A 24,521-nucleotide genomic window follows, 5' to 3' on the forward strand; every position below is an offset into this window, starting at 1 on the left:
GCACTCCCTAGACAGAGGATGTCAGGGTGCAGAGGGGTAAGGAGAGACCAAAGAGGGAATACAGTGCCCAGGCAGCCCAGGGACATGGCGCGCGACCCCAGAAGACTGCAGCAAGGAGACGGTCTCAGTCCTCAAAGCAAGTATCCGCCCCGTCGCTGCGTTACCCTCGCCGTCTGACTGGTCTGCACCCAGTGAGTCGCGGCCCAGGTTTCGGGGGACGGGCTCACAACGAAGCCACGCCCACATATCCCGCCCCCAGGCACGCGAGCCCATCCCACGCTGCGCCGAGCCTTTCCCGGGTCATCGCCCTGCCCTCTTCCGGCTCGGAACCTCGTGCTCCCTCCGGCCGCGCTGGCTGCTGGCGCTCGTCTGCCGCCCGCCCTCTCAGCGCGCGCTTGCCAACCCGACGACGGGGAAGCCGCACGAGCGCTACCAGGCTTGCTGCGCTCTTTGCCGCCAGCAGCGGCCCCCTGCGGCGGCGCCCTTGGTTCCCCTCGCGGATCCAGTCGGGGCCGCCAAAGCTGCGGCCCCAGCGCGGCGGCCGTGGTGAGGAGACCGAGCTGGGGGTGGCGGGGGAGGGTGCTCGCGGCGCCCTGCGGCCACGTCGGAGACTCGCTGTAGGGAGGTGCGCCGGAAGCCGAGAGGAGTGCGGGATCGACCCCGGTTGCATCGGCTCCGGCTCAGCGCGAAGGAAGGGCTGGGGGCCGCCGAGCGGCCGGTGAGGTTTCCGCGGGATCCTGGGCGGGACGGGGACGGAAGAGACACCGCCTCGCGGCTCCTGCCACGTCTCACCGCGCCGCACCTTCCCCTCAGGGTGGGCGGCTGCCCCGCGCCTCCTCGCCCCGGCCTCCCCTTCGGTGTAGTGCGTCCCTTGGGGCCCTGGACCCGCGATGTCTGCGGGGAGCCGGGTCCTCGAGCCAGGCCCCGCCGTGGGGGCGGCGCCCGTCCCCGGACTCGGGGAAAGCCCCGACTCAGGACGTTCTGGCGGCGTGGGCGGAGGCGTGCGAGGGCTGAACGGCGGGCAGGGGGCGCTTCGAAGGCCCCTCCCGGGCCCGTGTCCCCGCGGCGCCGCTCCGCCACCGCCAGGGACCCGCTCTCTCCACCTTGGGGACGTCCAGGAGGAGGTTGTTTCTAGAAACGGTCGCGATCAGCTTTTCGTTACAAGGCAGGGAACAGTACAAAGTTACAAACTCCTGGCAGCCAGGGCCAGTGTTCCTCCCGGCTCCTTGCACGCCCCCGGGATGGCCAGGCGCTCCCCCGGGAGCCGGAGCCTCGGAACAAAGTACAACTTGAGGAGCGGCCCCGGCTTGGACGATGTCCCGGGTGACGTCACCTGCGAGGTTTAAAATGGGAGCTCTGTGCTCCGAGTGTGGGCGGGGGGAGCATCACGGCCGCTTCCTTGCCGCTCCTGAGGTCTGTGGGGCCTTGCTCGGGGCTCCCCTCCTACTGACTGGGAACAAGCCCCAGTTTACCTTCTGGTACTCCTAGGAAAGACTGGGGGGTAGGTTTATCGACTCGTCCAGGCATCATGCCTTCAAACTGAAAATAAAAATAAGTAATTTCGTATGACTCATCTTGTGTTAAAACCGACAGCAGCCACTAAGTGGTTATTTCCTTCCGTTCATTTTTGATATGAAACAGCAAAAAGAAAACAAAATCCCAAACACAGATATGGAGAACATAGTTGGCAAATTCAATAAATGAAAATGATCTAGTTAAGGATTTGGTACATTTCCTGAAGTGTGGTTCCTTGTGTTGTGTGGTGGAGTGGAGGCTAATGTAGTTCCATCAGCAGCTTCTGTCCTGAACCGTGTATTAAATTTCAGGTTTTCTTTCAGTCATACCGTGGTTGCGTTTAAGTATAGCTTTATAAAATGGAAATGGCTCACATTTTTTCAGGAGAAGGCTGCGCAGCAGTTGTGGAGGGCCAGGGTTGTGTGTGCCTGCACACTGGTGTGCAGCCTAGACCCCGGTGCACCTGGCCATAGAAAGTGGACTTGGCGTTCTAGGATTCCAGGAGGAAGGTTTGGGAGTCTTCCCACCCAGGATCAGGGTGTCTAGGGCTGCCAGCGCGCCTCTCAGATAACTATAGAATTTATTTCACAGTGAGATCCCTTGTTTGAATTTGTACAAGGAGTAGAAGAATGATACTATGAAGAGGTACTTTTAAGAGCAGGTTTAAGAAGAGAAAAAGGGAGCTAACAGAATCACCTTTATTTTTTGGGTGTGCAAGAACACAAACTGTCAGGTTAGGTTTTATACTAAAACATAACTGAGGCTGTAAGTCTTTAATAAATGGCTTGGAAAAAGGTGATGGTGCTTAGTAAATGCAGGGTCTGAATAACTCCAAGTTACAGCAGCCAAATGAGTGAGCTCATCGCATAAAGACAGAATAAACATCAAAACAATCCTAGGATAGGGTTGATTTTGCCTTTGTGGATTAATCAATGATAAATCAGATCTGCCATTTAAAGAGTCCTCCTTGAGACATTTCCAAAACGCAGCTAAATCTCTGATAATTTCTTTTGGTTTGATTTTTCTGTAGATGACTGAATTTTCATTCATTTTATTCTTTAAGAGAATTTTTGTAAGTTTATTTGAGCCAAAACCTGACAATTGCTGGGAAGCAAGATCTCAGATGTCTCCTCTCAAACATGTTCTGATAGAGCCATTCTTTTTTGTCTTATTTTAGATAAATTTATCACTGTTCTGAAAGAATACTTCCACTTCATACTGACTTCTTTTTTCTTTGTATATAGCATACTTTATGGAAATATAATTTCCGTACCATATAATTCTTAGTATATTCACAGAGTCCTACAACTGTTACCACAGTTGATTTCGGGGCTCATAACCTCAAAAAGAAAAACCCTGTTCTCATTGGCGTCATTCCCTGTTTTTCTCCATCCCTCGTTCCTCTAAGCCACTAATGTGCTTTCTCTATATAGATTTGCCTGTTTTGGACATTTTATTTTTATTTTTTTTAAGTGAGAGGAGGGGAGATAGTGAGATAGTCTCCCACATGTGCCTGGACTGGGATCCACCTGGCAACCCTGTCTGGGGCCATAGCTGGAACCAATCAAGCCACTTATTGCGGAGAGAAGAGAGAGAGAAGGCGGGGGGGAGGGAGAGGGAGGTGGTTGCTTCTCTTCTCTGTGCTGACCAGGAATTGAACCCTGAACATCCATACGCTGGGCCCACCCTCTACCACTGAGCCAACTGGCCAGGGCCCCTGGACATTTCATATAAATGTAATTATACAATTACACTTTTTTTTTGGATGTACTTCTTTCCCTTAACATAATGTATTCAAAGTTCACCCGTGTGAACCCATGCGTGTATCAGTACATCATCTTTTTTGTTGCCGAATAATACTCCATTGCCTATATAAACCACACTTGATTCATTCATTAGTTGATGGACATTTGGGTTTCCATCTTTTGGCTATTATGAATAGTGCTGCTATGTACATTTGTGTACAAGTTTTAGTGGACATGTGATTTCATTTTTCGAGTATGTAGCTAGGAGAATAATTCCTGGGTCGTATCGTAACCTATGTCTAACATTTTTAGGAACACCAAACTGTTTTCTACAGTAGTGAATTTTAAAGTGAACTTTTTTGTTTTAAAATTCAAATTATTTCACAGAATTTTAAACTTGAGTTATTGCAGCTAGATACTGACACATTTAGTAAAAACTATATAGTGGCATTATAGTACTTATATGTTTCTGACTTTTTTTTAAACAATAGGAGCAATTTGATGTGCTCTCTTTGAAACTGAATTTGAATTTCTTCAGAGCTAAGTGATAAGATTCATAAACAGTATTTTATAAGGTCTTTATGGCATAAATTAATGATTCTCTACTTCAGATGAGCCAGTCAAACAAGATAAAATTGTAAAGAGGAAGGGGAGCTGTAAGGAGGGATATTTTGCAGTTTTATCTTACAGTTTTTATGTTTTGTTTTGAGAAAAACTATTTTATCTTTGCAGGAAAGATGAAGAATGAAATAGCTGCCGTTGTCTTCTTTTTCACAAGGCTAGTTCGAAAACATGATAAGTTGAAAAAAGAGGCAGTTGAGAGGTTTGCTGAGAAATTGACTCTGATACTTCAAGAAAAATATAAAAATCACTGGTATCCTGAAAAACCATCCAAAGGACAGGCCTACAGGTAAAGGATTAGATTGGACAGTTGGACTGGACTAAGTGAAGAGGCTAATCGGGTCCTGAAATGAGTGCAGGGCCAAAGGACTGAAGGAGATCCAGCCCATGCCTTGCGTAGTTTATGTGCAAAATACAGAACTCTGAGTGTCTTGGCATTTTTCCTTATTTTCAAACACATGTATTTGTTTTTGGAGTCCCTCTTTCTTGATTTGGAAAGCCAGTACTGGAGGCTCCTAAGAATTAGTCTTCTTGTGGCTTCTGTTTGAGTGCATTCCTCTCTCTATCATAGGTGCTTGGAGTTTTTCACAATCTAGAGAACTGCTAAAGCTCTCACCCATAAATGGGCATGGTAGAAGTTGAGGGACATGAGTCTTCTTGAAGTAAATTACATGTTACATGTTTTTTCAAAAAAAATATTTTGTGGCAAATGGAAACTAAGACTCTTTGACACCTGCTATGTTCTTGACACAGGATTAATTTATAATATGAATAATTCTTTTATTGTAGACATCACTCTTACTAATTTATAGATGAAAGTAGCTTACCTAAGATCCACAGCTGGTAAATACTAGCTCTGATATTTGAACTCGGGTCTAATTAGCCCTAAATTCTTACGGACTTTCTGCACATCAGTGTGACCACTACTTTGGCTCTGAGAAGGAAAGTAATTCTCACTTGCAGCTATCTTTTGTACTTGGGTTTATAAGTTATATTTACAACTTAAAAGGAAAGAAGGGCAGACTCCTGCAGAACATGTCCTAGCATGCTCACTCCCTAGGTTTGATGTGACCTCTCAGGAACCTAGGTTGAGAACGTTCTGCTGAACTGGTCTGTCAAACCTTGCCCCATTTGTGGATGTAGCCACAAAAATAAAAGTGGGACAGTTGTGGGCTGTCATGATTACAAAAATTCTTTTATTTTTGCATACTGTTGCTCCCAAAGTTTCCTCCACAAACCAGCACTTCTGTGCTGTCATGTAAAAAGGTCTTCCTTTTCAGTCACTAAGCTCTTGCAAGTGCAAGACCATTCCAAGAATCTATAAGAAAGGTAAAAATGTGATTTATTTCTCATTTGCTAAAAGCCAGGTGAGTGGGTATTCAATTGAAAAGAAAAGAATGAAAATGATCAATGTATTTTCCCCTTCATTTTTACCCAGAGAGGTTTCCTGGTAATTTAGAAAATGGAATGAGTTAAAGTAGAAGTGTGAATGTTCTATATAAAGCAGACGGAAGTTATTTTTTATCTTATCACTTGATTCTCTTAATTTTTTTTCTGCACATCTTCATTACTGATAGAGTGAACAGCTTTTGTGAGTTAGAGCTGGTGAGACTTTTACACTGATGTAATTGACATTGGACGAAAGCTTACGGAAGTGTCAAACCACTGTACTATTACTGAAAAAGGAGGCACTGTCAAGTAAATGCTTAAAGGTCAGACAGTGTATAATTTCATTTCCATTACTTCTAAAAACTTGAGGGAAAAAAGCCAAACAGGATTAAATTGGCATGTGATCAGAAGTATCATTAAGTCATTTTGAAGCTATCTTTGAGGCAGAAAACTTTTAGACTTAACAGTGAGTTGTTAGTATCATAAAAATGAATGGCCTATAGCATTAACCAGAATTGGTATACTGGTCAACCGATAGAGTAGGTTGAAAGAGTTTTTTCTTAAAGTCTTTATAAATTATAATTGTTTCTCTGCAATATATACAAATAAGATGCTTTTGGAGGGCAATTTGGCATTATTATCAAGATCTGTAAAATATATTCATACTCTAGAACAGTAAGTTCCCTAAAAATCTATTCTAGAAACATAATCAGAAATGAAGACAAATATATATGAATAAGGATGTTTCTTATACTTTATAATTACAAAAATTGGGAAAGAACTAAACTGGTAACATTAAGTAATTGATGACTATTTTCTGCAACTTTTAAAATCCTATTTTTGAAGAGTGGTTAATGGATAAGTAGTTAACGATATAGAGTGAAAAACAGCATAAAATATGTAAAGTATGTAAATTTCGTTGCAGCAGAACTTCTAAGCATCTGTATTTATGTATATATTTTTAGCTTAGAGCCTATATCACTCTCATTGTACATAACAGAAACAGTATCTTAAGATTTCTCCTTACCCTTAAACTCTTGTTTCTAGGGCACATGGGACTTTCAAATCAACCTATACAACATTAGAATGTGTAATATAGGACTATTCTATAGAAAGGAACAAAGAGCATTTTATATGCTAGAGAATTTTTTTCACTCTGAAGTTGCTAAATCGTTGATGATGTAAGATAGGTACAGACAAAATAGGATGCTACTAAATAAGATGAACTTTGGAGTATAGTGGTCTGGATTTGAACCCTGGATTCACCACTTTTTATTTGTGTGATGTTAGACAAGTTACTCAAATTCTCTTTGTATCTAACTCAGGATCATTCTGAAAATCTAAAGAGTTAATGTGCAGAAAGAGTTGTTAATTACAGTTGAACTTTGGACAACAGAGAGGTTAGGAGTGCTGACCCCTGCACAGTTGAAAATGTACATATGCTTTTGACATTTCCCAATATTTAAGTTGTCTCAGTATTGTGGGGGATTGGTTCTAGGACTCTCCTCAGATATCAAAATCTACAGATGCTCTTTTATTACATAAAATGGCATAGATCATTGCATATAGTCAGCCTTGCTGTATCTACAGACTCCAAATGGCAGTTTGAAAATAGTGTAGAGAAAATGATTGAAAGAAATTTGTTAGTGGAACTATGCTATTCGGACTTGTGTTTTTCAAGAGTCTACTGCATTCTTATTATTTAGATACTCATATTAACTGTTAATATGAGAACTTCTTCACTGTCTAAAAGGAAAATACAAATCAACTAATAAAATTATTTAACTTAAAAAATTTAATTGGCACATTCTGTTGATGTCATTGTATTTATGGTATAATTACTATTTGTCATTTACATTGTATTTTTCATAATTTAGAGCTTTGGGCTGTGAAATGGCTTGACATCCAATAAATAAATTACTAGGACAAGTACTAAAACCTGGGTTCTCTTAAGTAATTTCTTAGTTGTTGGCAATAAATACTTTCATTGTAGCTATAATTGCTCAATGTAAGCAGAATGCTTATTTTAACATGCTTTTTTGCATTTGTACTGGGAGCTGTCTTTGAACATTCTGTCTGGTAGATGTATTTCTTAGGTTGAAAAATAATGGAACAGATGTTCTATTGTTTTAGAAATTTTTAAAATTTATTTTGACAACTATTAAAAATAAAGAAAACCCTTGCATAATAGAAGTTAAAGGAAATAAACCAATAACACTTTGGGATTATATTTTAAATCTTAAGTACGTAGTATGAATGGTTTTGTATCCTTGACTAATTCTATTTTTATAGAACAGGTAGAAGTAAGGCAAAGGACATCTTTCTTATTTTATTGCCTGGGATGTATAAGTAAGGCAAGGACAGATCAAAATTTGTCATAAGAATTTCTAAATATTATTTGAAACAGTTGAGTTTTTTTGTTGTTGGAGGTTTTGTTACGTATGAACTTGGCCTATTAAAACTTTTACCTTCTGAGCTCTAAGTAATTTCATGCACTTTTTATATTCCTTGATCATCTAATGTACATGTTAGGTTGAATAGTTTCTGGGTAAAATGAAGTAGAGCCAGTTTTAATGATATCCCTGGGCTCACACAGATGCCCTTTTCTTTTTACCAGACAGGGTAGTCTTGTTGATACTGCTTCTTGGCCTTTAGTTCACATTTATTATCTATTTAAGATAGACACTCCTGACTTCTCTGCCAAAATATTTTTTTAAATTTACATTGGCAAATTTTAAAAGATAAAATGAAGCTTATGATTATGATTTAATTAAAGCTATTGACATTACTTTGTTGTAGATGTATTCGTGTCAATAAGTTTCAGAGAGTTGATCCTGATGTCTTAAAAGCCTGTGAGAACAGCTGCATCTTATACAGTGACCTGGGCTTGCCAAAGGAACTCACCCTGTGGGTGGACCCATGTGAGGTGTGCTGTCGGTGAGTTTTTAAATTTGGTGGCTAAATGATTACCATGCTGGAATTTACATTATGAAATTCTTTCAGGTACTACCTGCCTGTGTATCTCTCCCCCACCCCAACCCAATTGATTTGAGATGGAGAGAGAGAAAGAGAAACATCAACTTGTTCCATGTAGTTGTTCCATTTAGTTCACTCATTGATTGCATTTGTACATGCCCTGGTTGGGGTTTGAACCTGCGACCTTGACACACCAGGATGACCCTTATCCAGTGAGCCACCTGTCCAGGTATCCTACTGGGTATCTTCATGGCCAGAAGTTTGCTGCTTGGCTTTTTCTTTTCTTTTTTTTTCTTTTTTAATTTTTTGACAGAGATAGGGACAGACAGACGGGAGGGGAGAGAGATGAGAAGAATCAGTTCTTTGTTGAGGCACCTTAGTTGTTCAGTGACTGCTTTCTCTTATGTGCCTTGACTGGGGTGGGGGGTTACAGCAGAGCGAGTGACCCTTTGCTCAAGCCAGCAACCTTGGGCTTCAAGTCAGCAACCTTTGGGCTCAAGCTAGTGACAATGGGGTCACGTCTATGATCCCACACTCAAGCCAGCCCCGCCTTGCTCAAGCTGATGAGCCTGCACTCAAGCTGGCAACCTTTGAGTTCCGAACCTGGGTCCTCCGAGTCCCAGTCCGATGCGGAGTGGCTGTATCCACTGTGCCACCGCCTGGTCAGGCTGTTGCTTGGCTTTTTCAAAAGTACTTTTCTATAGGTGATAGTGAAGGGATTACATTTCTGTTTTATAGCTAAAGAAACTCAGAAACTGATTGGGCAGGGTTTTTCTAGAGTGTTGCCAAAAGTTTATTGTAAACCAAGAAGTAAAAACTAGACTTGTAGACTGCTGTAGGTCAGATGTCTTATTTTCATTGGTGGTGCACTTGTCTTTCTCTTCAAATTTGGGAAGAGGCTAATTCCAAATAATACTGAATAATAACTTTTTTTTGGTCTCTATTTCTGTTTGTTTCTACTCTTGCCTCCCTTTTTGATTTTTCAGTGACAGATATTTTCATGGTTTTGTTTTCATAATGGAAATTATCTATTTTTTGTCTCCTAATGAGCAGAATTGTAAAAATTAAGTATTTGGTCTGAAATCTAATCATACTTCACTAATTCTAAAGACATTCATTGTGGGCCAGGCATTCTTAGTTGTGGCATTTTTCAAATCGAAAGTGTCATTTATCTTTCAGGTAATTCAAGGTATAATAAATTAGAAGAAAGAGGCCCTGGCCAGGTATAGCTCAGTTGATTAGAGTGTTGTCCTGACACGCTGAGGTTGTGAGTTTGATCCCCTGTCAAGGCACATAAAAGAATCAACCAGTGGCCTGACCAGGCAGTGGTACAGTGAAGAGAGTGTCAGAAGACCCAGGTTCGAAACACCGAGGTCGCTGGCTTGAGCATGGGGTCTCTCACTCTGCTGTAACCTCTCATCCACATTAAGGCACAGATTAGAAAGCAATCAATGAACAACTAAGGTGCCACAACCAAAAATTGATACTTGTCTGTCCATCTATCTGACTCTCTCGCTGTCAAAAAAAAAAAAAGAAAAATCAACCAATGAGTGCATGCATACGTGGATGTTTCTCTTTCTGTCTCTCCCCCTTTTTATTTGTCTAAAACTCAAAAAGTCAGTAAAGTTTTTTATAAAAAACAGAGAAAGAATAAGCAGATTATAGTAGAGTATGATTTGTGTTACAATAGAAATATGTACAAAAGGCAGTGGTTGATGGCACAGTAGAGAAAATTACTGCTCTGCCACGTCAGACTACTGAGTAGGTGATACTTGAGCTAGTTGGAGAAGGATGACTTACATTTGACTAAATGACAGGATGGGAAGAACAGTTCCAGGCAGGAAAGACTGAATAGATGCTTGGACCCCTTGTGAGTAATTTCTACAACTGTTCCTTTAGGGCAGTGGTTCTCACACTTTCTGAAGTCGGGGCGCATTTAAAATCCTACAAATAATTGTAGGCGCACTATATACAAATTTCTGAGAAATGTTATAATAATTAAGTCAAATATTAAAGAAAAAATACATAAAGTCCAAGCATGCTTTTATGGTAATTAAATGAAATAAATACAACAGAATTAAATTTATTCTGACATTAAAAAACATTTTTATGTTACATTTTTTGAGTTATGCTTTTTAGAATTCATAAAAAAGGGGTTAAAAAATAAAAAACGACAAAAAGTTGTCTTTTTATATATATAGATACATTCTTAGTAAGATTTAGTAAATTCAGCAGGTCCTGGTGCGAATGTGTTAAGTTTTTTCATTTTTGTGTTTATGAGAAACATGAACTTTATGTGTCCTAACAATTTCTTCAATGTTTGGGCATATATTTGAAAGGCAAACTCTCATTTCTTGTTAATACATTGAAGAATTCCTCTCTTTTTACTCTTAATTGTGTTGAGGGTAGAAAATCCTAATTCACATAAATAGGATGTTGAAAATTGTAGTAAAATGTTCAAATCTTTTTTAGATATTGTCACATATTCTTCTTTTATAGAAATCCAAAAGGCTTCAAGAGACAATTCCTTATGTTTAATCATCAATCCACCATCAGTGGATACAGCTGCTAGTTCTTCTTCTGTTAATGTTAAACTAAAATCACATGAATGGGTTTTTAATCCAGTTGTATTGTTCAGTGTTAAGTGATGGAAAATGCTATAAATTAAATTCTGCCCGTCAGCCTTCACGTCCTATTTTATTTACACTTAACTTTTGCTCACTTCCTGAATCAGGTTCTTCAATATCATGCTTCTTTTTGAGAAATCTATCCATTTTATTTGGGTGTATTTATCTAAAAATAATATAATGATGTGTGTTAATAATAAATATAATAATGATGTAACAAAAAGAGCAGTATTTCCATAATGAAATAGTATAATAGGGTGACTATATTTACTTTTATATCTGGGGACATGCCGTGAACCAGCCCAGCTAGTAATTCCAGGTCCTGAGTGGGAATGGTGTGGAATTAAGAAAATACAGGATCGGGAGGGCCCTGTAATTGCTGCTGGCAAGAAGAAAGCTCGCCCCAAAACCGCATCTTGCTTTATTTATAGGGCAAAGTGGGCCATTAGCAAATCAGTGAGATCTCTGGTCATGTTTCCAAGGCAACCCAAGAATTTTACCAAGTGCAGAAAACCTCCACCATTACATATCATCTTAACTTCACACCAAAGGATAGAAGAAACATCTTTGGGGAACATGGGGGGGAGGTAGTGTAAACAGTCCAGCACCACAGCCTTTTGCAACCTAGTTAGGCAAGTGGGGGTTTGGGCAGACTGTCAGCTTACAGCCAATTCCCCACACCTCTGTCTCTCAAAAATCTAAACTCTAAAAAACCCTGTTGGTTTTTTGGTCCCCAACAGGCACATATTTCTCTGGAATACCATAAGGCACACCTGGAAATCTAGGGCACACACTGTGAGAACCACTGCTTTAGGGTATTTCTCTTTAATTTTGAGATATAATTCACCTGTTGACTGTAGTAGAAAGATGCTTTACAGTGCAGCCTTAGTATGTTCCAAATGTACATAATAATAGCCTTTGACCTAATCTCCAACAGTGGAAGTAGAGGTGAAGACATGTTGTGACCAAAAAAATATAGTGCTCACAAAAATTAGAAGATATTTCAAAATGAAAATGAAGTGATAAAAAAAAACACATTTAATTTTTTTTTATTAAACGATCAGTAAAGCAAACGACAAGTCAAAGAGAGTTGTTCGATTATGCAAATGAGATGCGAAACCAGCTTTTATTTCATTGGTGAAAATGCACTATCCAAAAGGCTGAGAGTACTGGAGTATCTGCACATTCCGTGCAGTGTACATGGTATTCGTTCACAGAATTTTCTGGATTGCCTTGGAGCTGCATGTTATAAGATATTGGTATAAGCTGTTGCTTTGGGAATCCAGGTGTAGGTAGTAGTAGATTTCTCCAGCATCTTAGGAAAAGGAAGAAGCAAGATGTCTCAAATTTTAGACCAAGAAAGGAAAACAATTTTAGATTCTGGTACTAAATGCTCAGTTGAAGCCAGATCAGACTTTGTAGACTTTGGCCACAGAATCCTTGCAGAAGACCTCAGTATAAAAGCAGTAGGTATCTCAAATACTACACTGAACTATTTACATTTTGATTAGGCCTGCACTTAGATCCAGATTGACTAATTATTTAATAACATATTTCTTTAGTTTTGTAGGTTTTCAACTAATAAACTATAAGCAGCATTCTAAAGGTTCACAGTAGTCAAGCTACAAAAAAAGGTCACCTGATGCAGAGGTGGGAGCAAAAAAGCTGAAGAGTTGGTACAAATGTATTATTATACAGTCAAATAATGAGTATTTAATACAGTGATCTTATATCATGAGGAAAAAGTTTCTGTCTAATAGTATTTTAAACATGGGTAATTAGATAAACATCTTGGACATACTTATTTGAAATCTTTAACTACCGGTAAATCTGGCACCTGAAAATAAAAGCTGTACCTGATGCCAGATAATGAAAAATTACTGATTAATACAATCTTTGCACTCAGTAGCCTTTATTTTATATATAACTAAAATTTTGGCAAATATTGACTGTGATGTGATTTTCTTTTTTTCATGGATAGAAATAATCCTCAGAATATGGGATTCTCTTTATTTATTTATTTTTAAATGAGAGAGAGACAAAGGGACAGACAAGGACAGACAGGAAGGGAGAGAGATGAGAAGCATCAACTATAGTTGTGGCACCTTAATTGTCATTGATTGCTTTCACTTATGTGCCTTGAAATGGGGGGGATGCTCCAGTGAAACTAATGACCTTTTAACCTGTAACTCCACACTCAGGCCTGGGACCTTGGAGTTTCGAGCCTGGGTCCTCAGCATCCTAGGTCAATATTCTATCCATTGTTCCACTGCCTGGTCAGGCATAATATGGGGTTCTCATTTATTTGTAACAACCCCCAAAAGAGAGTTAGTGATTGAGGTAGTGATTAGTGCTTTTGGACCAAAACTGGAAAGAAATATTCTGAAAATTAAATACGATCTAGCACTTAGTTATATAATTGAATAAATATCTGAAAGTCATTAAAAATAATAAGTCAGTGATTACTGGAGACTTAAGATTATGAAAAATATTGAAATGTACTCAAAGAGAAGAACATTCTTATAGTCTGGTTTACTACATTAGGATAAAATTTGGGAATGGTGTGGTGTTGTATATTTAAAATGGTTATTACTTAGGGAAATATTTCAGAGAATACAGAGTAGGTAACAAATCTTTCCAGTTATTACCTACTCAACATACAGTGGTACCTTAAGATATGAGGTTAATTCGTTCTGTAACTGAGCTCGTAAGACAGTCAACTCAAATATCAAACAAATTTTCCCTATTTAAAACAACTAAAATAGATTTAATCCATTCCAGCCCTGTGAAACATCCCCAAACCATCCTAAATTATGAAAAGAGATGTTTTTAATTAAACACACATATATACTTTGCCAATGCATAACAAAATATATGAAATAAAACAGTGTTATTTAGTACTGTATTCTTACCTTGGAGACAGATGAGTGCGGCTAACGGAGGTGAATGGCGGAGAAGGAGGAAGGGATGCAGGCACTGTAGACCCGTAAACTAAAACTGCACTTTCTTTACTTTAAACAAAACTAAAACTGCACTTTATTTACTTAAAATGAAACCACAAAAACTTAATTTTAAAAAAAATGCACTTTCTTAACTTTAAACTTAATTTAAGCTTAATATTACATATTTTTCATTTAATCATCACCTGTTTTTGCCTTCTTGGCTGCATTTTCGGCACTTTCACTTGCAGGACTTTTGAATAAAAATCCAAAAAGGTCTGCTTTTGCCTGCCTTTTAAAATGTTACGGAAATGTGACAAGTGTCATTAGAAAGTGCTGAAGCACGACCAGTTGATTCCGACTCATATCTTGGAATTTCGCTCGGATCTCGAACAAAAATATGGACTGAGTTGCAGCTTGTATCTTAAGAAAATTCATATGTTGGTCTGCTTGTATCTCAAGGTACCACTGTATTTATATACCTGTTTTAGAAAAATAATTTTTATGATGTTTAATTCCAAGTGTAAGATCAGGGGCCACTGCTGTTGTGGCCATGCAGGTTCACATTGGATTCGGGCAGACAGTAAAGAAACAGTGGAGCCAAAGAATGTTGGGCCATTCCTTTATTAAAGTCTCGCATGGGCCAACTAGCAAACAGGCAAGGAAAACCCTTCCCTTTTATTCAGGGCTCCCAAAGCACTGACACATTCTTTAGTTCCACAACCAAGATAATCTTCTCTGGCTCCTCCTAGAATCAAAGGCCCCACCAGTCTCAGCGAAGCTCGCAGAGCCCCTCAACGCTCTGGTTCCCCATCTGCACACTGTATGGCCCAGTAGTCGTGCCGTCATGGTCATTCACGTGCAGATTCCCATTAGATCGGGCAGACAGTAATGAAACAGTGGAGCCAAAAAATGGTGGGCCATTCCTTTACTCTAGCCTCGCAACCTGCCAGTGAGTAAAAACACACAGGGCACCAAAATCCACTCACACATTCTCCAGTTCCACAACCAGAAGAATTTTTTCCAGTTTTTCCTAGAATCAAAGGCCACCACCAGTCTAAGTCACCTCTGGTTCCCCATCTGCCAACATGGCTTCTTATTATGCAATACTGGTTTCTCTCTCCTTCCCTTCCATCTTGGGTTCTCCTATTTTCCTTCTAAAAAACTACCTGGACCCCACAAAGACCCCTCCTCTGGCACACATTAGCATAGCAATGGCCCTTCCCACACAGGAAGGTAATTTAACAGTATCACCTGGGCAGCGTCATTTTTAACTATAAAAACGAGCAAAATCAAATAACACAAATTTTACAAACTTATTTGCCCAATGCACACCTTCTCTTTCCCTGCATAACTGGCTTGTTCCTCAGCACTCTGCGCATTCTTTCCACTCTCCCTGCTAAACTGCCTGGGCCCACAAAGACCCCCTCCTCCAGCAAACATTAGCAAAACAATGGCCCCTCCCAAGCAGGAATGCAATTTGCAATCAACTGCCTGCTCTGAGGGCAAGCACACCATTTTTAACAATAAAAATGACAAATTTTACAAACCTATTTGCCCAACACCAAGAAATTAACTGCACATTCTAATGTTACTGTAATATGGTAAGCAGCTTCACTAACCATGAGGAGAGCACTGATACCAAAATACTACAAAGGGAAAAATGCAGAACCTGATTGAACTTGGCATGTCAGAGAAGTCTGAGTTAATACAGCTGATCATCCTTCTATCATTAGATGTCTGCCCTTGATTTAGGTTTCTGCTTCTATAGGGCAGGGATTTTTCTCAAATTTCCTGTCTTTCTGTTTTGCTTGAATTTTGACTCCATCAGTGGGCAAAATTGAAGATAGGCCTAAACTCATTGTTAATGTTGACCTTAACATCTGAATTAACCCTTGATTGTATAAAGATTTGCTTGTCTTGGAATCCTGGAAAGGACAGAGGGTAAATTTCCATTGCTAAAACCCTGGGCTAAATAAACTTGCAATTAATTATACATGAATTCTGTGTTGTGAGGAACTTGCCCCAACTGTTCAGGTATCTTACACTAAGAAGAATCACCAATTGAATTTCAACCAGTCTCCAACTCGCTAAGTTTCTTCACACAGCACATATGAGGAAACTGAGGCCTGAAGAGATTAAATGACTTACTCCTCACCCCAGAGCTAGTTAATGGCAGAGCCAGTACCAGAAATGTGCCCAGTGATCTTTCTGCCATCCTGTAGCAACTTTTTGAGTTTAACTGAAAATAGGAGTTAATGCACCATATTTAGTTAGCGTTTATCACCCATTTCAGCCTTTGCAAGTGGAAGACATAACACTTACTGTATATAAAGACACAACCTCGGAGGCTACTTGATTTCTGTATAACTTGCAGTTAGGCCTTTTACTTTATTGTAGAGATCTTGATTTAGAAATAAGTTGAGACAGCTTATTAGAAAACAAATTAATTGACATCAATTATAGTTAACCTTACTTTTATTGAAGTTGTATTTATATTTTCTAAGCTTAGAATCACTTTGTCTTTCTAACTTTTAATTACATATTGTGTAAGAAATACTTGACAATTTCCTTTGTCCCAGTGCTTACTAGAAATTGTTTCATAGTGTTTATGTTGTATGATCTATTTAAATAAATTTGTGAGTTTTTTCTTTGTTCTCTGAATGAAGACTCCAAGCTTTACTGTTCATTGTGCCATTTTCCCTTTTTGCAGAGTCCTTTCTCCTTTTTTAGTAACCAACAGCCAAGGTTACGTATTCTGACAATTATTTTTTTAGATCAAGACTTTTTTTTTTTTTTAATTTTTTATTGTATTTATTTTTAATGGGGTGACATCAGTAAATCAAGATACATATATTCAAAGATAACATGTCCAGGTTATCTTATCGTTCAATTATGTTGCATACCCATCACCCAAAGTCAGATTGTCCTGTCACCCTCTATCTAGTTCTCTTTGTGCCCCTCCCCCTCCCCCCTCCCTCTCCCTCTCCCCTCTCCCCCCGTAACCACCACACTCTTATCAATGTCTCTTGGTCTCACTTTTATGTCCCATCTACGTATGGAATAATGCAGTTCCTGGTTTTTTCTGATTTACTTATTTCACTCCATATAATGTTGTCAAGATCCCACCATTTTGCTATAAATGTAGATCAAGACTTTAAAAATGTTTTAGGAGGTTAAAAAAGTTTGTTACACTTTTTTAAAAAAAATTAAAATGAGCCTGACCAGGTGGTCACGCAGGGGATAGAGTGTCAGACTCGGGCCCGGAGAACCCAGGTTCGAAGCCCCAAGGCCACCAGTTTGAGCGTGGGGTTGCTGGCTTGTAGCCCAAGGTTGGTGGCTTGACACAGGGTCACTCGCTCTGCTGTAGCCCCCAGTCAAGGCACATATGAGAAAGCAATCAATGAACAACTAGGCTGTTGCAACAAGGAATTGATGCTTCTCATCTCTCTCCCTTCCTGTCTGTCTGTTCCTCTCTCTGACTCGCTGTCTCTGTCAAAAAAATAAAATTTAAAACAAGAGGTGAGCACTTAACCTAGAAATCTCTGTGAGGTAAGCAGCATAATTCAAGCAAAACTCCTTTATTTCCTCAACAGTTTTTTTTGTTTGTTTCCTTTAACCTTAAACAGTTGCCTCAGTTCTTATTTTTGTCAGTGTGGATGTCAGAAACAGACCTCCGCTTTTATTTAATCATGCTGAAAGAATCTCATAGGAAATATATGTACTGCTCAGAAAAAGGGGATATTTTCTTGCTTCATATTCATTTTGAAATATTCTCTAATTTTTCTGAGCAGTATAGTTGACTTGTGATTTGAATTATTAGGGTCTACATTACAGGAATTAGGTAAAAGTACATTAGAACAGTGTTCCCCAACCTTTATTGGGCCACGGACCAGTTTAATGTCAAAAAATATTTTCACAGACCGGCCTTTAGGGTGGGACGGATAAATATATCACGTGACCGAGACTAGCGTCAAGAGTGAGTCTTAGACGGATGTAACAGGGAATCTGGTCATTTTTTAAAAATAAAACATCGTTCAGACTTAAATATAAATAAAACGGAAATAATGTAAGTTATTTATTTTTCTCTGCAGACTGGTACCGGTCCACGGCCCGGGGGTTGGGGACCACTGCATTAGATTTTACCGTGGCCCTGGCCGGTTGGCTCAGTGGTAGAGCGTCGGCCTGGCGTGCGGGGGACTCGGGTTCGATTCCCGGCCAGGGCACATAGGAGAAGCGCCCATTTGCTTCTCCACCCCCCCTTCCTCTCTGTCTCTTTCTTCCCCTCCCGCAGCCAAGGCTCCATTGGAGCAAAGATGGCCCGGGCGCTGGGGATGCCTCCTTGGCCTCTGCCCCAGGCGCTAGAGTGGCTCTGGTCGCGGCAGAGTGACGCCCCGAGGAGCAGAGCATCGCCCCCTGGTGGGCGTGCCGGGTGGATCCCGGTTGGGCGCATGCGGGAGTCTGTCTCTCCCCATTTCCAGCTTCAGAAAAATACAAAAAAAAAAAAAAAAAAGATTTTACCGTACAGCCCATTTTGATATGATATATGTAAAATTTCTCGATTTTTAAATAAGAATTAAACCTATTTTTATTAGGAGGCAATAGGAAAGAAAATTGGGAGGGAGGATAGTCATTTTTATTTGTAGTTAAATAGACCAGAAGTAAAAAGTTGTGACCTGCCTGTTGGCATAGTAGGGTACTATGTATGTATAGGATCAAGTTCTGGGAGGGTTCCTTTGTCTTGTACCAATGATGTGTCCAGATTAGTTTAATTTAATTGATTTTATTGGGGTGGCACTGGGTAATGATTATGTAGATTTCAGTCACTCAATTCTACAATACATCTCTGTTGTGTGTTCACCCCCCAAGTCAAGTCTTTGTCCATCATAATTTATTCCCCTTACACCCTTCTCAAAACCGCACCCGCAAGTTTAATTGTTTTTATGGACATTTTTTTTTTTATGTGAGAGTAGGGAAGATACAGACTCCCACATGCACCCTGACTGGGATCCACCTGGCAACCCCAGTCCAGGGCTAATGCTCTGTCCATCTGACTCCATACTCACAACCAAGCTATTTTTAGCACCTGAGGTAGAGGCTCCATGGAACCATCCTTAGCGTTCGGGGCCAATGTGTTTGAACCAATTGAGCCATGGCTGCGGGAGGGGGAGTGAGAGAGAGAGAAAAAAGGGAGAGGAGAAGAGAAGCAGATGGTTGCTTCTCCTGTGTGTTCTGACCCAGGAATCAAACCCAGGACATCTACATGCCCAGCTGATACTGTACTGCTGAGTCAGCTGGCCAGGGCTTAGCCATTTCTTGCTTTGCTGATGTGACTTTAAGGTCTGTAAGGTTTTGGGGTTTTTTTATTCTTAGGTATGGAGAAAAAAACAATGCATTCATTGTTGCCAGCTTTGAAAATGAGGATGAGAACAAGGATGAGATCTCCAAAAAAGTTACCAGGGCCCTTGATAAAGTTACTTCTGATTATCATTCGGGATCCTCCTCTTCAGATGAAGAAACAAGTAAAGAGGTAGAGGTGAAATCCAGTTCGGTGACTGCACCCCCAAGCCCCTTATACCAGGTAACCATGAAACAGCTTCATAGTGAAGGTCTGTGAGCAGGACTTGCCAAGTCATTTAATTTGGCTCAGGGTTTCTCTAATTTGTGATTCTGTATTATTCTTGCCTTTGCACATGAAAGTTGCTCCTCTGACATGTAAATAGGCATCCTGAGTCACTTTATCACAGTTCTGTTTTGCTTCTTGATAGGTAGGATAAATATATTTTAAAGAGTACGGCAAAGAAGTGGGGGGGGGGGATGTGGTGATAAACATTCCTGATGTTTTAAAAATCCTTTATTATATTCAGTAATAGTTACTTATTTTTTTTTAGTCTTTAACACTTCCAGTTTGTACCTTTGGGTTTAACTCTTGTTTAAAGTTATATAGCTACTGTGCATGCACTTATTTATAGGATACATTCAGTTTTTTACTATTTATGCCCACATGGCGAAGAACATTTAATATACTTAGAAAAATTCTTATTTTTAAGAGGTTGGTGTTTCTTTTTTTTCTTTTCTTTTTTTTTTGGAGAGGGAGTTAGATAAGAAGTATCAGCTCATGATTGTGGCACTTGAGTTGTTCATTGATTGTTTTCTCAAATGTGCCTTGACTGGGGAGGCTCCAGCCAAGCCAGTGACCATGGAATCATGTCGATGATCCCACACTCAAACTGGTGAGCCTGTGCTCAAGCTGATGACCTTGGCGTTTCAAAACTGGGACCTCAGTGTCCCATTAGACACTCTATCCATTGCACTAGCACTGGTCAGGCAGCAAAATATGTAATATAATATAATATATATATATTTTTTATTTTTTATTTTTTTAAGTGAGAGGAGGGGAGATAGACTCATGCATGTACCTGACCGGATCTACCTGGCAACCCCTGTCTGGGGCCAATGCTGGAATCAACCAAGCTATTTTCAGCACCTGGGGCCAACACAAACCAATCAAGCCACTGCTGCGAAGGGGAAGGGAGAGAGGGAGAGAGGGAGAGAAGCAGATGGTCACTTCTCGTGTGTGCCCTGACCAGGGATTGAACAAGGGACATTACATGCTTGGCTAATGCTCTATCCACTGAGCCAATTGGCCAGAGCCAGCAAAATTCTTAACAACAGTACTTTTTAATAGAAAAGATATTTTAAAGTCCAATATTTAAAGAAATCTTTTGAGTTGAGCCTTATTCTGTACATGTACAACATGGGTTTGGACTGTGAGTTCAGTTCAGGTGGATTTTTTTTCCCAATAAATACCCATACTATATTCTATCTGAGATTATGAATTCAATGATGTGAACAGCCAACTGTATATATTATCTACACCATTTTATATAGAGGACTTGAGCATTTGCAGATATTGGTATCTTGGGGAGGAGGTGCTTCCTGGAACCAGTCTCCTGCAGGTACCAAGGGACAACTGGTTTAGTTAAGCTTTGGGGGAGTCAAAAGTTAATACATCAATTTTTGGAGGGTCGGTACATCTAAGTCTCCACCCTGTATTGTTGAAGGATCAACTGTATAGTTTTATTTATTTATTTGTTTTAATTAAGAGAGAAGCGGGGAGGGAGAGAGAGGCTACTGCACGTGCCTGACCGGGATCCACCTGGCAAGCCCCCTACCGGGTAATGCTCTGCCAACTGGGGCTGTTGTTGCTTCATTGCTTGGCAACCAAGCTATTTTAGTAGCTGAGACAAGGCCATGGAGCCATTCTCAGTGCACAGGGCCAGCTTGCTCCAACTGAGCCATGGCTGCACGAGGCAGAGAGAGTAAGAAGGGAGAAGGAGGGGTGGAGAATCAGAAAGTTGCTTTTCTCCTGTGAGCCTGGACTGGGAATTGAACCTGGGACATCCATATCCTGGGCTGATGCTCTACCACTGAGCCAACCAGCCAGGGCCTGTATACTTTTAAATATAATATTATTTTTATTAATTTGGCCTTAATCAGACCTAATGAAACATACCAAGTTTATGGTAGAGTTGGATTGGGACTGAAATGAAAATTTAGATTTTAATTAGTGAGAAATCAGAGTTATTAGAGTTTTGAGTATGAAAAACTAAACCTAATTCAGCATACATATATATAATATTCTTTCTTTTTTTATTTTTTTATTTATTTTATTTTTTTTATATTCTTTCAATATAATTTAGTTTTTGATTTCTCATTTCATTTTTCAGTTGAATTATCCTTCCTAGGCTTCAGAGGAAGATTAGTTCTGAAGATAATCATGTTTAGGGGTGTATGCATGTGTGCATTATAAAGTAACATGCACCTGCTTTTAGAAATATCAGACAGTATAACAGTATAGTAATGACAAGTCTACCCTCTTCCTGCAACCACTAGAGTCCTGTGCCCTTCCATGGAGATATTCATTACCATTTGTATTTTTTCTGAGATTTCCTTTATAGCTTAAATAATGTAATCATTGTATTTTAGATATTACTGTATTTTTTTTTTTAAGATTTTTATTGCTTTATGAGAAGAGAGGAGCAGAAAGGGTGGGAGAGGAGCAGAAGCATCAGTTTGTAATAGTTGCTGCTTGTATGTTGCTCCTTGACGGGCTTGGGGTTTCAAACCAGCAACCTCAGCATTCCCGGTCAATGCTTTATCCACTGTACCTCCAGAGGTCAGGCTTTTGATATTCTTAAGACCTTTGCCTTAAATATTTTGGGCATCCCTTTTTCCTCTGTATGATATTTACTACAAATTACCATAATTCCCCATGTATAGGACGTTCCCGTGTATAAGACGCACCTTAATTTTGGGGCCTGAAATTTGGGGGGAAATGTATTACATAAAGTTTTTGAACTCAAGTTTTATTTATTATAAAATTAATACAACTCATCACTGTCAAAACTCCCGTCCATTAGCTTGTCCTTATCTGTGTCTGATGACGAATCACTGTCTTTGACAATAAGTACAAAAATAGATGCGAAAAAGCAGGAAATGCAAGTAAAACAAATTTACAACCACTGTATAAGATGCACGCAGTTTTTAGACCCCAAATCTTTTGAAAAAAGTCTGTCTTATACGTGGGGAAATATGGTACAATTGTTAAATTGCCTGGAACTTGTTTCTGAGGAGTCTGTTTTATGAAGGGTCCCCCAGAGATAACTCTCCACTAATTAAGAAATGAATATTATGACATTTTCCCCAAAGCTGATCTGTAGAGTGAACTCATCAAAACTTCAAAAGGCTATTTCTATTGACCAATATCACCCCATTAAATTTAATTTCTAAATTTAAAAAAAAAGGCTTTTTCTGGAAACCGACAAATTGATTCTAAATGTAAAAGAGTCAAGTTGAAGGCCTCACACTAATAAAAAAGCCATTATGTGTATCAAGATAGTAATGGTTTAAAGATACACAAATATATTAATGTAACAGAGTAGAGTCCAGAAACAGACCCACGTATATACAGTCTCGTCGTTTTTTAAATAGAAGTACCAAAGCAATTTGATAGGAAGTCTTTAAGAAATGGTACTGAAACAATTGGATAATTTACATATTTTTTAAAAACCTAACTGCTATTTGATACCATACACAAAAAATTAATTTGAGATGGGTTATATATCTAAACATAAAAACTACACTACATCTCTGACTTTTTAGAACAGCGGTTCTCAACCTGTGGGTTGCGACCCCGGCGGGGGTTGAACGACCAAAACACAGGGGTCGCCTAAAGCCATCGGAAAATACATATTTATTATACAATACATTTCTAAATAAAATATGTATTTTCCGATGGCTTTAGGCAACCCCTGTGTTTTGGTCATTCGACCCCGCAGGGGTTGAGAACTGCTGTTTTAGAAGAAAGGAGAGCTGTAATAATTTTGATGAAGTTAAATTTATCAAAATTTTTTTGGGATTTTTTTTGTGTGTGTGTCATCTGGAAGAAATCTTTGCCCATCCCAAATAATAAAGTTATCTCCTCACAAACTTCCCATTCATTCTGTGTTTTGATCTTTTCTGGTTGCTTCAGAGTATTGTTTCAGTTTATTTTCATTTATTCAAAAAAGACTGAATAATCACCTATTAGATATAAAGTTTTTAACATACAAGGTGGGGCAAAAATATATTTACAGTTTATACATAAAATAATATAAAAATTAATAAATAATGTAAGAATAAATTCTTATGTTTTGCATACTCACCTGAAAACCTACTTTTGCCCCACCCTGTATTTAGACAACCATAGAAATGTCCGTTTTCAGGTTGCGGGTGAGTGATTTTGTTCTTTTGTGAGGAATCTGGAAACTCACTAAGTTTTTATATACATGACTAATTTTCTCTTTGAATTAACTTACTGTTTTCTCTTTCTACAGATTTCAGAACTGATATTTCCACCTCTTCCAATGTGGCACCCTTTGCCCAGAAAAAAGCCAGGAATGTACCGAGGGAATGGGCATCAGAGTCACTACCCTCCTCCTATTCCGTTTAGCTATCCACATCAGGGAAGGAAGAGTAAACAACCATATCGCCCAATTCCAGTAACATGGGTCCCTCCTGGAATGCATTGTGATCGGAATCACTGGATTAATCCTCACATGTTAACACCTCACTAGCTGCTTTTGATTGTTTCTGTGAGAGAAGGCAGAACAAGCCTGCCTACGTATTCAAGTTCATATTCATAGTAGTAAAGTTAGATGGGTTAAACCATCAAACTTATTTTTATAGAGAAGTTATTGAGACTAATCTTTCTAAGAAATATATGCACTTTAGATACACTGATTATAGTTTGAGAAACTTTATTCAAGTTAGTCAAGTGCCTGAGTTTTTAAATATTGGACTTGAGTATTTATATATTGTGCATCAATTCTGTTGGATACAAGAACACTGTAGGAGTGGACAATCTGTTCTAGCACCTTTGAGCATTTACTTTATGGAGAGTATGTAAGTTATTTATATACAAGGAAATATATTTTATGTCGTTATTTAGAAGAATTGTGTGAAATTATATAGTTGCCAATAAAAGGTTTGAGACATGACAATGTGTGCTGCTCTTCTGTGCATAGAAAAAGGAAGAAAGCAAAGCATGTTTCACTTTACTGTTTAAATACTTAGGGAAGAAAAAATATTTAAAATTTTCCATGAAAAAAAATCAGCTTTAAAAAAACCATATTTTTATTATTATACATATAAAAAGTCTAAAAATT

General features: G+C 39.3%; 1 protein-coding gene across 2 annotated transcripts; it reads left to right on the forward strand.

Annotated features, from left to right (window-relative positions):
- Positions 1–305: 305 nt before the first annotated feature.
- On the forward strand, positions 306–24,356 carry BTG3 (BTG anti-proliferation factor 3). Of its 2 annotated transcripts, none has more exons than XM_066369882.1 (5): positions 306–546; positions 3,993–4,170; positions 8,070–8,207; positions 19,186–19,393; positions 23,691–24,356. In XM_066369882.1, the coding sequence occupies exons 2-5, from the start codon at positions 3,998–4,000 to the stop codon at positions 23,928–23,930; spliced, it is 759 nt and encodes a 252-aa protein (XP_066225979.1). In that variant the 5' UTR covers positions 306–546; positions 3,993–3,997; the 3' UTR covers positions 23,931–24,356. The 2 variants fall into 2 exon arrangements, with proteins under 2 accessions (XP_066225979.1, XP_066225980.1); XM_066369883.1 differs by lacking the exon at positions 306–546 and adding an exon at positions 565–718.
- The last annotated feature ends 165 nt before the right edge of the window (positions 24,357–24,521 follow it).

This window comes from Saccopteryx leptura, chromosome 2 (assembly GCF_036850995.1).
Source record: "Saccopteryx leptura isolate mSacLep1 chromosome 2, mSacLep1_pri_phased_curated, whole genome shotgun sequence".
NCBI lineage: Eukaryota > Metazoa > Chordata > Mammalia > Chiroptera > Emballonuridae > Saccopteryx > Saccopteryx leptura.